This window comes from Prinia subflava, chromosome 1 (genome assembly GCF_021018805.1).
Source record: "Prinia subflava isolate CZ2003 ecotype Zambia chromosome 1, Cam_Psub_1.2, whole genome shotgun sequence".
Taxonomy (NCBI): Eukaryota; Metazoa; Chordata; class Aves; order Passeriformes; family Cisticolidae; genus Prinia; species Prinia subflava.
The window spans coordinates 83,380,753-83,394,911 of record NC_086247.1 but is presented as its reverse complement, the minus strand read 5'-3'; the positions used below and the strand labels follow the sequence as shown (position 1 = coordinate 83,394,911).

At 42.7% G+C, this 14,159-nt stretch overlaps 1 protein-coding gene across 1 annotated transcript in view; it reads right to left on the bottom strand.

Moving 5' to 3' along the window:
* Positions 1-14,159, bottom strand: part of PHLPP1 (PH domain and leucine rich repeat protein phosphatase 1) — a 136,108-nt gene continuing 121,949 nt past the window's right edge. Inside the window, exons 13-17 of the mRNA XM_063400800.1 lie at positions 11,116-11,246; positions 7,347-7,451; positions 6,249-6,443; positions 3,992-4,220; positions 1-2,090 (exon numbers count right to left, since the gene is read on the bottom strand). Of these exons, the coding sequence (XP_063256870.1) occupies positions 960-2,090; positions 3,992-4,220; positions 6,249-6,443; positions 7,347-7,451; positions 11,116-11,246 (1,791 nt within the window). The 3' untranslated portion in view covers positions 1-959. The remainder of the gene's footprint in view (positions 2,091-3,991; positions 4,221-6,248; positions 6,444-7,346; positions 7,452-11,115; positions 11,247-14,159) is intronic.

Below are 14,159 nucleotides of genomic sequence, written 5' to 3'. Positions count from 1 at the left end.
TCAGGTGTAAATTTCATATTTATTATAACAAAAATTATGACATGTTCATCTGTGCATTCGGCTTTAATATAACTCTTGGTATGTAAATGTTCTACAGCAAATGAGCTCTATACAATCATGCTGGTTGTGGCAGCAGTAAGGAACACAAACAAAACGTGTCTGTAAAAGTAAGGAAAGAAAGAGACCGGAGGAAAAAGTGGGTTTCTTTGAACAGTCTACACCACCTGGGCTCTAGCTAACTTGTACACAGCCACACAGTCCATTACGCTTAATGACCATGGCCCAAAGAGTTGCTTAAGAAAAAAAGGTCAGTTTTTCAGGTTGTGTCCTTAATGCCAAGGCTACAAAACATGTAAGCATCACTATACAACACTGAGCTATTTACAGGAATTTCCCAATCAACTGTTCTCTCAGAGAAAATTAGTGAATCTCAGTGACTTAAGTCACCTGAAAGAGTAAAGCAACTCCTAGGAGTTAGTCTCCATATTCTACAAATGTCTATCATTTTCAAGACCAAAAAAAGCCTTTTCTCTCAAAGAAATACAGTATTACAATATTACTTAAATCATTTAGCACTGGCTACTGCCCTGCTTTTCGAACAAAACAAACAAGCCATTTTAAAAAATATTACATCATCATCTGTTTCTCAGCAATATATTAAACCTTTTTCTTTTTTTTTTTTTTTGTTTTTGTTTTTGTTTTTGTTTTCCTGTTTTTACACTTGATATGTTAAGGGAGGGTTATCTATTTTAAACTTTACCAGTCAAGCGTCTCTAGAAGAAAGTCAATGAATATTAAACCTAACAAACTGAAAAGCTGCAGTTATCTGTAGTGGCAGGATAAGGAAGTATATAAAGGAAAAAGGATAAGGAAAACCCCTGCTGTAATGCAAGCCCACTGGGTCTCACAGTCAAGTCTCCTTATTTGTTAGTTTATTTCTGAACAGTAAATAGAGTGGGTCATAGTGGTGTGTCGTAATAGTCTGCCAGGTGGTCCATCGGATACTGCCTCTGCTGCTGTTGCTGCTGTTGTTGTTGTTGTTGCTGTTCCTGGTGCTGCTTCATAATCTCCTTGACTTCTTCTTCAAGCTCTGGTGGGATGATGAACTGGTCATCAGGATCAGGTTGTGCTGGAGCTGCAAAGTAGCCCCCGGTTTTTCTGAGTGGCGCATCCGTCGCAACTTCAATTAAGTTATGGCTCCTCTCATGTGGTGCCACGGAGCCGTTGCCCCGCCGGCGCCCTATTGTGCCCACGGTGGAATATTCAGCTTTCCTGGGAAGGCCAGGCTCATCTTCATTGGCACTGATGACGATACCTTCATCACTGGCTTCCACTGGCACTTGGAGAAGCTGCTTCTCCTTCGCTCGGCTGCAGTGGATGTCCACCTCCACCTCCACGCGGCTGCCGTTGGTGAACACGCCCTCGATGGGCTCCTCGTCGTCGCTGTCAAGGCCGTTGTCGGAGAAGGCGCTGGAGAAGGTGGCGCTGGAGAGCTGCCGCTGGAAGGAGTTGGACAGGCAGACAGGGTGCAGCATGCAGCGCTGCTCCCCCGGGTACGCCGGGCTGCTCTCGTTCATGGCCACCTGGGGAGGCTCGTCCGAGGCTGTGGACCCCACCTCGCTGCTCATTTCCGAGGTGGAGATCTCGCTGCTGATTTCCGAAGCCATGCCGCTGCTCGATGATGGCATCCCGAGCGCGTCTGCGGGCCTGTCCTTGATGACCACGTTGACAGACTGCGGGAAGATGCCTGGGCTGGGGGGGGGAACTCCATTGAGCTCACAGCAGCAGAAGCTGTCCTCCGTCACATTGAGCTGAACCACGACGGCGCTGATGCTGTCGTTGCAGCCGTAACTCTGGGCCAAAGTGCAAAGCTTCTTGGCGGCCGCCAGCGCATCAGGCACGTTTCTGACGGCCTCAACTGCTTCATCCATCGAGAGGCTGTCCCACAGCCCCTTGCTCCCCAGAATGAAGAACTCATCTTGTGGAGTTAAGGTGATGGACTGGACGTGAGGACGCGGCACAACGCTTGGGTGAAGGAAGGTGTACCCCAAGATTCTTGTTGAATCTGTCACACCATTCACTTTGCCATCCTGAAATTAGAAAGGACAGGAAGTTGCCAACAAGACTGACAAGGATATACAGTACTTGCCTCTCCTTGTATTCTACTGATGGCTGTTTTTGCAGTACCCCCAACACTGCCATGCACAGACAAGGAGACAGACAAGCAAAGTGACTTGCAAGGGGCTGACAGAGCTGGGATTAGAGCACAGCAGGGGCTGGTTTGCAATCCTGCGCTGCACCTCCTACACCCGACTGATTTGTCATCGGCACCACCTATGCACAGACCAACAAAGCAGAAGGCTGCAACAAAGAGCCATCTATTCTGCTCCTGCAGCTGCAAGAGCCAACTGGACAAATCTTTAACCAGTGAGTCACACTTCTCCCTCCTCCACCCACGGTATCTGGCTTTAGACAGAGCAAAGCAACACACATTTGATATAGGGGAGGTCATTCAGCTACAAGTCTTCTCTTGCAGCTCTAACAATTGTAGGTTTCACCTTGGCTCATCACTTTAGAAACCAAAGTTCATTTTTAAAAACCCTTTAAATTAAGCATGCCAGGCAAAGGTAGCAGAGAGCAAGTCTGCATTTCTCAGTCAGCTGAGTTGTAGTGAAATGTTTTACACGCCCCAATTACTTACTACATTTCCACTTAGATATGACATTTCCAAAGGGAGGAGGAGTAGTATCTGAAGGGATAACATCAGTAAAAAGGGACGCATTTGAGAAAAGAATCCCATGCACGTCCAAATCTCAGAATCCTGTCCTGGTTAGAATCCAAGCAGCCAGAATAAGCAGAGCAAGTGTCTGAAACAGCAGGTCTGGCTATCTGTCAACCTGCTGGGGATGGCTGCACCCTGCTAATTGTGTATTCAAGAAGAACAGCAAAGGTGAGGATTTACATTCTTTGGGTCCAAAGGGGTTATTGTAAAGCAGATAACCACAAAAAAGTGAACCAAGACTAAAAAGCTTCCTTTTTAAAATCACTCAAAAGAAAAAAAAAGCCCCCGTGTCAGCTTGTTACCTTTCCCATTAGAAAGCTGACAGCAGTGATAAACCATCAGTGTGCATGAAATCCGTGAGTCATCTGAAGATTCAGCCCAGAAATTTCCCTTTTCCTCTATGGAGCCACAGAATGAGCGTGCCTCCATGATGCACACTATGTTTGAGTGATTTCCTTTCAAATTGTCACGTTTGAGATCCCAGCCCTCACCTTTCCCAGGCAAGATCAACAGGCATATGACTTACTCCACACACACATGCCCACCCTGCTCTCAGGCACACAGCAGGGAGGTTTCTGCCCTTTCCCTCACCATTACAAGGATTCAATATTTATCTATTCCTCTGCATGTGTTACACAAGGCAAAGCAAAACCGACAGCAGTGGCTTCAAGCTTCTAAGAAAGGAACAAATAATTTTCTCCTCTCTCATGGTTCAGCTGAGCACAGGGTGAGTTTTCCTTTTGGGCAAGTGCTCTCTTCAAGAGCAGCCTGTCAAAGGGCAGTTCTGGGAACATAGCTCAGACAGCAAAGTCAGCCTGCCAGGAGCACGGAGTCTCCTAAGGGAAGGATGGCATTCCTCCAAGTGCTCTGCCCTCTTATCCTTTTTAATTGGAAAAGCTCTCCATGACAGTTCCAACACAGCAATTCCTCTCTCATTAGAAAGAGAGTATCTGCTTTCCTGTTTCAATGCAACATGCTCACAGCTGCTCACTCTTAAAAGCTAATCAAAATCCAGCATGGCAGTGGAATGGAAAAGCAATTTGACTGCATGGGATGAATCACCTTGAAAGAAAAAGTGCAGCTGAGGAACCCACACCATGAACACCACCTCCTAGAGGTTACTAATATCAACATGTAATTTCATGCACTGCTGTGCAAATGCTCTTCAAAGAAGCTGCAAGTTGCAACAGTGCCCAGCTGTTCTCTAACCTCTGTGATAATGGCCTTATGCTGCTTAATCCTCTTCAGCTCTTCTTCACAGCTCATCACGTAACACCTGGACAAAGGCAGAGGTTTCCCGTTCCGGCAGAGAACGGTTTGGCACTTCCCCACGTTTGCTGAGGTCAGCGTGAAGCATCCACCAGGGTCCATGGGATCATGTTTTATATGGCAAAGGACAGCAGAGCCTCCAAGTTTCTGTCCAGCTGTTCCAAGTTTCCTGGAATTTAAACAAAACAGTGATTGTTCTTTAATTGGAAAACAAGTATTAGGGACACTACGGAGAAACAGCCACTGTTCCACAACCAGAAGCATTTGGGGCACTGCCTCTATTGGATCACTGGGACAGAAACAAAAGTCTCCACAGAAGACACTGACACTACAGCAGCAGCACTGCAGGGATCCCACATGCAACTCTCAGGCAGGCTGTTGTTCTCAGATATGCAGATACTCAAATATGCTCAATTTTAGAAAAAAGAAAACTTGTTTTAAAGGTGAGATAGAGTTTTGTCTTCTGAAGCTATAGGTCTTATAATAAAAATAATAATTCTGACTGTAAAAAAGATTAACTTTTGAGCAAAAGCAAAAGGCAGAGGTTTACTGTTTTGTGATGTGTTCAGGATAAATGCCCTTAAAAGTTATCAAATTAAAACAAAAAAAAAAAATCACAATGACTGTGAATTCCACTCTAAGAAGGTATATTTTTCATTTATACTGTCAGATACTAACCTGTTAAAAAAGTTTTTAGAAATGTTTAAGCCTGCTTTTTCATTGGAAGCCACAGCAGGAAAAAAAACTATGGATAAAATTGAAGTTTTCAGAAGCCTGCCATTAAAATGTAAATTAATTTCAATATTAGACTGTGAAAAAACCCCATCCTTCCCAATAGCTTGTTTATCAGGGTCTTACTCCTATAGTAATTAGAAAGCTAATTACTAATATTTTTGTTAAGGCTAGGTATAGCTAGTAAGAACTTTAGATTCAAAATCCTGGGGACAGAACGGATAACTAAATTTGCAACCAAGCCTCAATGTGCTTTCCACATTATTTTTTTACAAATATACTCTAGGAGTGCTACGTATCATCTGTAAGCATCAGTGAATGGCTAAATGCAACTGGGATTAATATTATCTGGTTTTCCAAAGAAGTGGTCAGCTGATTTTGATTTGAGACCCAAAGGAAAAAAAACAAGGGAAAAAAAGGAGCTTTTTGTGGGAATGACATTTCTCGTAAATTGCACTAGTAGCAAACAAAACCACTTAATAAGTACTTTCAACACTCAAATTTATTATTTTTGAATCTTTTAAGTATATAGCAACCACCTTCTCAGTTAGCAGTCTGAGGCACTGTTATAAGCAATTATGGGAAGGAAGGGTTTTTTCCCTTGTGTTTGTAAGATTCAATGCCACCCTACTGCTTCCCTGTCTTTCCCAATACACCAACTTCAGTATTTTTCCTTTCCAAGGGTGCAACAATTCAATGATAAGCAACGCTACTTTTAATTTGAGCCATTTACTCAGTCTCTAAGCTGCTTGTTTGCTTTCCCCTCTGTTTCCCTGACCTCTTCACTCTCCTCTGTTCAATTCCCTTCATACTCCCCCTTCATCCAGTGTCTCCCTAGGCACAATTTCTTCTTCTGTCCAGAACAGCACACACGGTTTCCAAACACCTACACAGAACTACTATTACACTCACAGCTATTGTATCACAAGCTCTCTGGATGGGTCCTGCTCAAATAATATTCAAAAGCCAAAGGGATTTCTAAGAAGTCAGACTATGTGTTTTAAATATTTGTGTAGCCTTAAATAACCTGAACTGGTACACAGAAACAGAAAGAATGATTTCAGGCTTTGCAGGAAGTTGTAGCAAGGAAGTTTAAAACAATGATCAAGACATTCATATTGCTGACTTAGTTATGACTGACTGTAAACCTTAAGACTTGGAGAAGATACCAAAAACGAATAAAGCTTCAAGCACCATTAGTCATGAGCATTTTAATAACTTTGCAGATGGGTTGGGATTTTTTTTTTTTTGGTTGGAAAGGTGCTGGGGTTTTTCTCCCCACACCCGAAAGGAACTGAGGCAATATTCACAAAACAAGCAATAAAAGGAAACACTGTAACTAGGTACCAAGGCTCTTTTCTTACTCTCACATTTTTGTTAAGCAAGTGCAGGTGCCTGACCCAAAAGCAAAGAAACTGCACCGTAAGCACAGACAAGGTAGAAAAGCTTCAGATACAAGACTCACCTCTGCATAACGATGAAAGTGTTGATCATGTATTCCTCCTCATTCTTTGTTTTCTGCAGCTCTTCTGCCAGGATGTCGCTCATCGTGCACTGCAGCAGATAGGGCACCTCCACATTGCGGTCCCCATCAAACACACCGTAAAGGGCCTCCCGGTTGTCACAGAAGTTGTTGGCTGAAAGTGCTGCCACACACAGCCTAGGGAAAAAACAAAGCAGGAAAACATCAGCGGTTCTATCCCACTACTAGTTTCTCAACTTGTCATTTTGACCAGAGAGATGCAGCCCAGCCTGAGCTTTCACCACCTCTGCTCACAGGTGTTTCAGGACTGCTTTCTGAGCTGTGGGGACGAGTCAGGCCCACCAACAGTGCTAAGACATGGAGAGAACTACACTTGAAGTTCAAGCCAAGCCCTAAGGATTCTTCCTCCTTTTCAGCACGTAAGCAAGTCCCTTACTAATAAAATAAGGGAGGGAAAGTATCTCTGAAACAACACCAATTTAAACTGCACTTGCTGCTCCAAAAGCCAACCTTGGGATCTAGCCTGCTGATGACCAAGTTGTGTGTTAAATCAGTTAAGAGTTAGGAAAGGCTTGCTGGAAACCTAGGTAGCAGAAGATTTCTAAAAAAGGTATTTGAGGAACAAAGAAAGATTCATCACATTGCCAGCAACACAGAGACTAGCAGACTCTTGGTACATTATTTGTCAAGTGCTGCCTTAGTCACAGGAGCGCCACACTTTATGAATATTCAGAGTTTTGGTCATTCTGTCTCTCCTTTAGTATCTCTGATTTGCTTGGTAAACATCCTTGGGTTGAAGATAAAGAAGCTTTTCGAAGAGGAAAATGCTTTTGAACACTCAGATCTTTTGCAAGTAATACAGTCTTGCATAGACCAAGTGTGTCGGCTCCCCTTGTATCTTAGCAACTTCCCTTAAAAAGACCCAAGGGGAGAGCGAGGCAGGAGAGCTCAGCACACAAATGGAGAGACGTGGCTTGGCCTCTGCAAGGCCTAAAACGTCCCCAGAACTTCCACTGAGGAAAGGATCTCTCTGTCTCGGCACAGAGGCGCTTGCCCAACAAGACCCGTGGCAGGCCGTACTTGTTCTTGACGCCGGACGCCTCCGTGTAGCCGTGACTCCACACCGCCGGCGCTCCCGAAGCGTCGCCCGCCGAGGGCTGGTCAATCTTGAAGCACCGGATATTGCTGCAAGGAGAAGGGAAAGGGAGAGATGCAATGGATGGAGCTCCTGACATGATCCAACTTAAAATGTGAAAAGAACACGCTTTCTTCTCTCCCAGTTCCTAGTTGCACAGTTAATAGTAGAAAACCAAGCAGGACATCTGAAGTGGTTGCCTTGATGTGGTGTAAAGGGACAACCAACAATAACTGAGCCTCTATGAGGGGGGTCTCAGCTGCACTACTTTGCTTAGCTGGCCTGTGTTCCCCTGCCTTCACCCCTGAGCTATTTGGTTCAAACCAGGCCCTGTAGGAATTTGCCACTAGTTTGATGAAAGCCAGTACAGCGAAGTGACTTTTTAAACTTGAATGTCTCTCTCAGTCATTTAAACAAGTATCTGTGCTCTTTTCATTGTACTCAAATGAAATCTCCTGTATGACCCGCAGCATCCCCTAAATGGAAAAAAAAATGTTTAGGAATAACATGTAGTAACAGCCTTTCATGAAAACACCCACAAAACAGAAATCAGCTCTATCCTGATCCTGCACCAACCTGCAAGAGCCAGCCTGTGGTCCTGACAGCAGGCATAGCCCTTCTGCATTCCCCAGTTGTGCACTCCAATTTTCATAGGCCCTTGATCCTCTACCCTCCAATTTACTACCAACATAGCCTTCAGCCTGAATTTCAAGTATCTCCTGGAGCATAGTAAAGACTTAAAAAGGGCCCAGCCCTCTCTGTTTATACTCTTCTCTTCACAGCCCTGCTTTGCTGGGGAGAGATGACCTACCCCTTGCTCCCTACTGCTCTCTTCCAAAGGCAGGAAAAGCGAGCTCCCCACATGCTGCAGACACTTCAAAGGCACCCAAACCTTTCATGAACCAAATGAAACATAAAAGGACACAAGCAGAAAGGTCTAACTGTTCACTCTGAGCATTCGTTTTTCCTCTAAATCCCCACCTGACCTGAACACACAGGAATGTCTTTTCTACATTGCAAAGCCCTCCTCAAATAACCTAAAGTACTGTCACATCCAGTTTGATTTCTTTTTACATTAATAGCCAGGATGTACATCAGTGAGGGCAGACTAAAAGCCAACAAATTACATAAATAATGTTGGAACCACTTGTGTTTTAAGTTCTTGGTTTTGCAGCCCTCTGTGTGACAAATAGGAGGCAAACATCTTGCCATGACTATTAAAGATGTTTAACTAACCCCAAATCAAACTGGAAACCTGGATCTCTTCCAAAGCAGCAGAAATTTTAATTCTGTTGCACCTGCAAAGCAGGGCACACATCAGCAAACACGCTTTCTTTGCAGACTTCTCATACAAGATATTCATCTCCAGGGCAGAGGAACCTGGGTTGCAAAAGTTTGTTTGCTTCTTTTTTAACTGGGTTGACTGACCAGTGGCTCCTGGGCAGGCCAAGGACCCAGAGTTGTCTCAAGGCTTCCCAGAAGTGGTGAAGAAAAAAAGCTACCTCAACACACTGGTTCCAGCCTCCTTAGGGGCACCAGTACAAAGAGACCACCTATCCTGAAGGGAATGATACCCAGCAGAACATCCTATGCGGGCAATACAGGCTAAGGCTCCTGGACAGTCTGGCTTATTTTCCCCTTAATTTAAAATGACTGTTGCATTTGAACCAGATGCTATCTCCTAAATATCAGAGTAACAGCAACTTTTTTTTTTTCTTCTTTTTCATTTTAATTGCTAATGAAAATTCTTACATCCAACAAATCACTTGGCAACATCCTCCCAAGTATGCAAGCTTCCTTTAAGATCTCCATACGTACTAAAAAAGCAAGCATGCGTGACAGGACTCTTCTCACCAGCACTGAGAATACATATTAACCTACTACCTGCTTGAATTCTGCCAGGGCACAGATGGAGAGCTGCCTTTCACATGCAGGAGCAGGATATAAAAAGTACCAAGTGCACAAGTATTTTTGTGCCTGCCACAAAAATCAAGTGAAAGAAGCACTTCCTCCCTCACAGTCAATTATAGCAGTATACCATAAAAGTAAGGGTAGCATATCAAGACACTGAGAAACCCCTCAGGAGGCCTGAAGCACCTGATTGTGCCTAATGAACACCAGTGAACAGAACAGACCTGTGGTTTTAGGAATAATTAATTTTTTAAAAAACCCAAAACTAAAAAAAAAACCCCAGTAAGTCTCACAACAAAAAAACCCCTAAAAAAACTCCCAAACAAAACACATACATACACCTCCCCTCCAAAACAAACAAAAAATCCCACCCCCAAACAAAAAAAACCCACCCAACAAACAAACAGAAATCCCACCCGCACTGCCAAGGCCAAAACAAATAGCAAGGAAAATGCACATGCAGGAGGGAAAAGTTTCCTGTGAGATAAGGACCCTACTTATGGCAGTGAAAATACATTAGATAACTGGGCCACACTACCCTTTAACTACTTAGAATCTGAACTTGTACAAGAATGCTACCATGCACAACATCTGAATTCTAACATGGCCAGAGGATGTGTGCCCATCTTGTCTGCTGGGTTATACAAGAAAAGCTGATCTTTCACAAAGTTTTGACACCATTCATTAATTCTATAAAACATATACATCTTCTTTCCCATGAACCAGAGGAATATTACAAACTTCTTCTTCAGGAAGATTTCCTGTATGCAACAGAGCAACTCTTAAAACAAAGGCATGCCCCTCTTTTCACTGTCTGCTGCAGAACATGGACTCTTGTTTTTATCTGTGAGAAATCATCATTACTCCAATTTCCACCTGTATTTTGAAAATCTAAAGTAAACTCACACTGTAAATTTCCCTTACTTGCACAACAGATGAGGGTTACTACTCCACTGTCTGATCTTAACCATTTAAAAGCAAACAACACGAAGTAACTGCTCAACCCCTAAAAAGTAAATCAATCCTCCTTGGAACCACTCAATGTTTAAGAATAAAAGAGACTTAGAAGGAAACTTGGGGCTGGTACAGTTTCCTACAGGACATAAGAAAATTTCAAGGAAGCACCACTGTCCAGAGATTATCTGGTTTACTCCAATAGCTCCTCATCACACTGCAGAAGAAGGGACAAAGCACTTGGGGAATTTCAGTTATGGATGACACTTAAATCCCCAGGGCAGGAAACAAACAGGTCAACAGGAAGGAAACTGAGGGTCCTAAAGCAAAGGAAACAGTTTTTCTGCAGAGTGAGAGATGCAAGATTTCAGCAGTTTAAATATTAAAAAACATAATTTCTAGCACAGAAGCAGACAGATATGAAGGGGAACAAGAAACAATACGTGAAGAGGTAAAAAGCAGCACAGTGGCAAAGACAGACCCAAGCAGGATGAATGCAACAAAAAAGATATAGTAAGCAGTTAATGGCATCTCATCAGTGGTATAAAATACATCTTTATGCTGAATCTCATGTCAGAAGTAAAATGGAATCAAACTGGCCCAACAGTGGTCACACACTAGCCTAGCAGACCCCTCCAGGAGTTACAGCTGAAAGCAATTGCACCGAAATGGGTAAAGTCATCCCCTTCAATGATGAGCAGCAATTTCTGACCTATTCACACAATCTGTTACTTTCTGATCCACTGGCAACAGGGAACCATGTTCCTTAAAAGAGACTGAACTTCTGCGTATTGTGGTTTTCACATTTAGAATTGTTCTGCTCCTTCCCCAGTCTGTAAGGGAACTTACTTCAGAAGCTCTAGGGTTTTGTGATCCAGGGCTAATCTGGGATTTCCAGTCAGGTCCAGCTCCTGCAGTTTTGGAGGCAGGTTTTCAGGCAATGTGACTTCACTCAGTTCATTGCAGCTCAGGTCCACACACTGCAAAAGGAAAGCAGCCAAAAAAGCAAGAGAATTCAGCTGTCATCAAGATCATACAAATTTTGACTAAATGTGGTAATGCATGTTTCATGAACAATAAAGGCTGCAATCAAGACCTAAGACCATTCATTTAAATAAGTGGTTCTTACAAAAGAAATTCTTACATGGCATTTAGCCATCTTGCCAGATGTCTGGGACACCTAGAAATATGTTCCTTCCATTTCCATCTCTAGTCAGGTGTCCTCTTGTTACAAAACTAGTAAGTTTTGTCTGCTCTTCACAGAGATAGTCAGTGGATTTGCAAAGTAATTAAGAAAAATGTTATTAATGAAAACCGTCTCTTAATAGACAAAGGAAATGGAGGTAAGTACAAGTTGGGGCTTCTAAGCCACTGGCATCAGGCTCCCAGGAATTCAGTATTTACTGAGGGGTATTAAAATAGGCAGTGTTATTTATGTATGTGGAAGGGAGGAGTAGAGGGGGAAAAATATTGGAGCAGTTTTAAATATGGTTTTAATTAGTGTCATATTAGATGTATTTGTATTTAAATATGAAATCAATGAAAAAAGAAGTGGAAAAAAAAGTTTAAGCATTTCAAAAACACAAAACACAAAGAAATTTGCAGGCTATCTACCAGCTAAGCACAAATAAGCTAGAACAAGTGCACTAGAATGATAAAATCTCCAAACATTGCCTAAACTTGCATATACAAATGAAAGTCAATACACAGGGAAAAATAGGGCATATGAGAACAAAATCAAATCTCCAAACTACTACAGGATGACTAGTGTAGTACGTCCCAAAAGCTGCCAAAAGAAAAAAAAGTAATTCTGAGAGGACAGAGCAGACTAGTATTTAACTGAGGACAGAAGAACTATCTACATCTTTTTGAAAGGCCATTTTCTACTTTCAAGTTGCAAAAGTGAAAGACTTCAGAAACTTTCAATAAAAGAGCTAAAATGGGCAGAAGGAGACTTTTTCTAGCGGCACATTTTGATCATTATGTCATTTCCATCAATACAAGAGAGGCACTTTCATTTTTGTAGGTATGCTCAAAGACATCGGCTCCTGAGCTGGAAGCAGACATAAGATAACCTAGTAAATCCTGGAAAAGAACAGTCTCCAAACACTTTATTAAATAAGCACAATGAAAATAAAAAATTTCTGACCCAAATCTTGAATCCTGAGATTGTCTAATATGGAGGCTTTACTATCTATGAAGAACAAACTGCTGACGTTATCTAAGCCTGATAAGGAAATCAAAGTTTAAACTGGTCACGCTAACAAAATAGCAGACAGCTTAGCAGCAGTTATTTCAGCAAGCTTTTTCCCTCTGCACAACTCCTTGCTGCTTCCAGAGACCCAGAAATTAATTTGCAGATTAAGGAAGCTGCCAGCAGGCCTTGCTGTGTTTAACACCTCCATGCAGTTACATATTTGATTGAAGAGCCATGCTGGAATGAAAAGTACAAACACCAATAATTTCATTGTTCTCCTTAAATGCCCAGTGCACACCAAAGACAGCGACACTCTACAGCAGATCTCTTGGTCCCTAGGCACTACTGAAGATGCTTTAGTTAGCAGGTTGGAATTTCTTAGGTGTTACCTTGTGCTGTTTGAAGAACAGGCTAAGAGGCATTTGCTGTGGGTCTGTGTGAAATTTAGTCCTTGTTTTACTCCACAGGTAAGCAGCAAAGTTTATTTCCTATCTTACCCCAATTTCCTCCTGTGTTATTTTAATGCAAGCTGGTTTCACCCCACCCATGCAGCACCAGAAGAAATGCAACTGCACACAGGATTTTACACTGGATGGGCCAGCTGGAACACAGGGTTTCACAGGGAGCATCTGCTTAGGCTGCTGCTTTCACAGCTTTTTAACTGTTGTGTTCAAGGCTGGAAGGAATTTGGGTTATTTCCACTTGTAGCTGAAGGTGTTCATACCAACATTATCCTATTTGGCTTTTTTCTTTTGTAAAGCAAGGAAATTGAAGTCACACAACAGCTGCACGGAAGAGTGCTGGGGCACTGACTCAGGTGTGAGTGCTTCCAGCTACTCTGCTGTTCACAGAACACATTTCAGTGTGCACAGGGCAAGCCTAACTCTGACAGTACAAACACCTGCCATAAAAGAAAATAAATCCCCTAAAAATGTATTGTGCAAGGTATTTCCGAGGTGTGCACTTGGCTCTTTAAAAGAGAGGACAACACACAACTTCTGTAGCAGTGACTGTAGTGCATAAAAAAGGCTTAGAGACAATTGTATCTTTAAAATGACCTTGTGTCTGAAGTTCTGGAGTTATTGCAATTGTAAAAGCATCATCATTTACACTAGTCTTCCTTCTGAAATCACTTCAGACAGCAAACTGTTCCAGTGACACTGACACCAAAAACATAATATGTCAGCTTCTCAGGCTAATTAAATACAGAAGCAAAACAGCCATTACCTCAGGTAACAGAGTTTCCCCAGGAGTTGAGAGTGAATGCCACTTCAGTTAAAATTAATCATCAAATATGACATAATCACAGAGGTGACATTAGGCTAGATGACTTTGTGCTTTGCTACAAACAAGCTTATTTCATCAAAGGACCGAATCCATAGGTAAAGAAATAAAATCTGCACTTTGGCACATTTTGAATGCTGCCCCATACCTAAGAAGGAGCTCAGGTGAGGGGAAGAAATGGATACAGGCAGGCAGCACATACGTAACCTCCAGACTGATAAACACCAACCCTGGTCCTGAGCTAAAGAAATCACCCGAAGACAGGTATGCCCAACAAGGCACCTTCCCATCTGGCAACTACATGAACTCATCTCTTGTGAGTCAAACCTAGGCCTCAGTACTGATATCAGGCATTTTCCTTCCACAAAGGTGGAGTCAAAGAACACTTTGCTCTCCTAGATTAAGCCACACC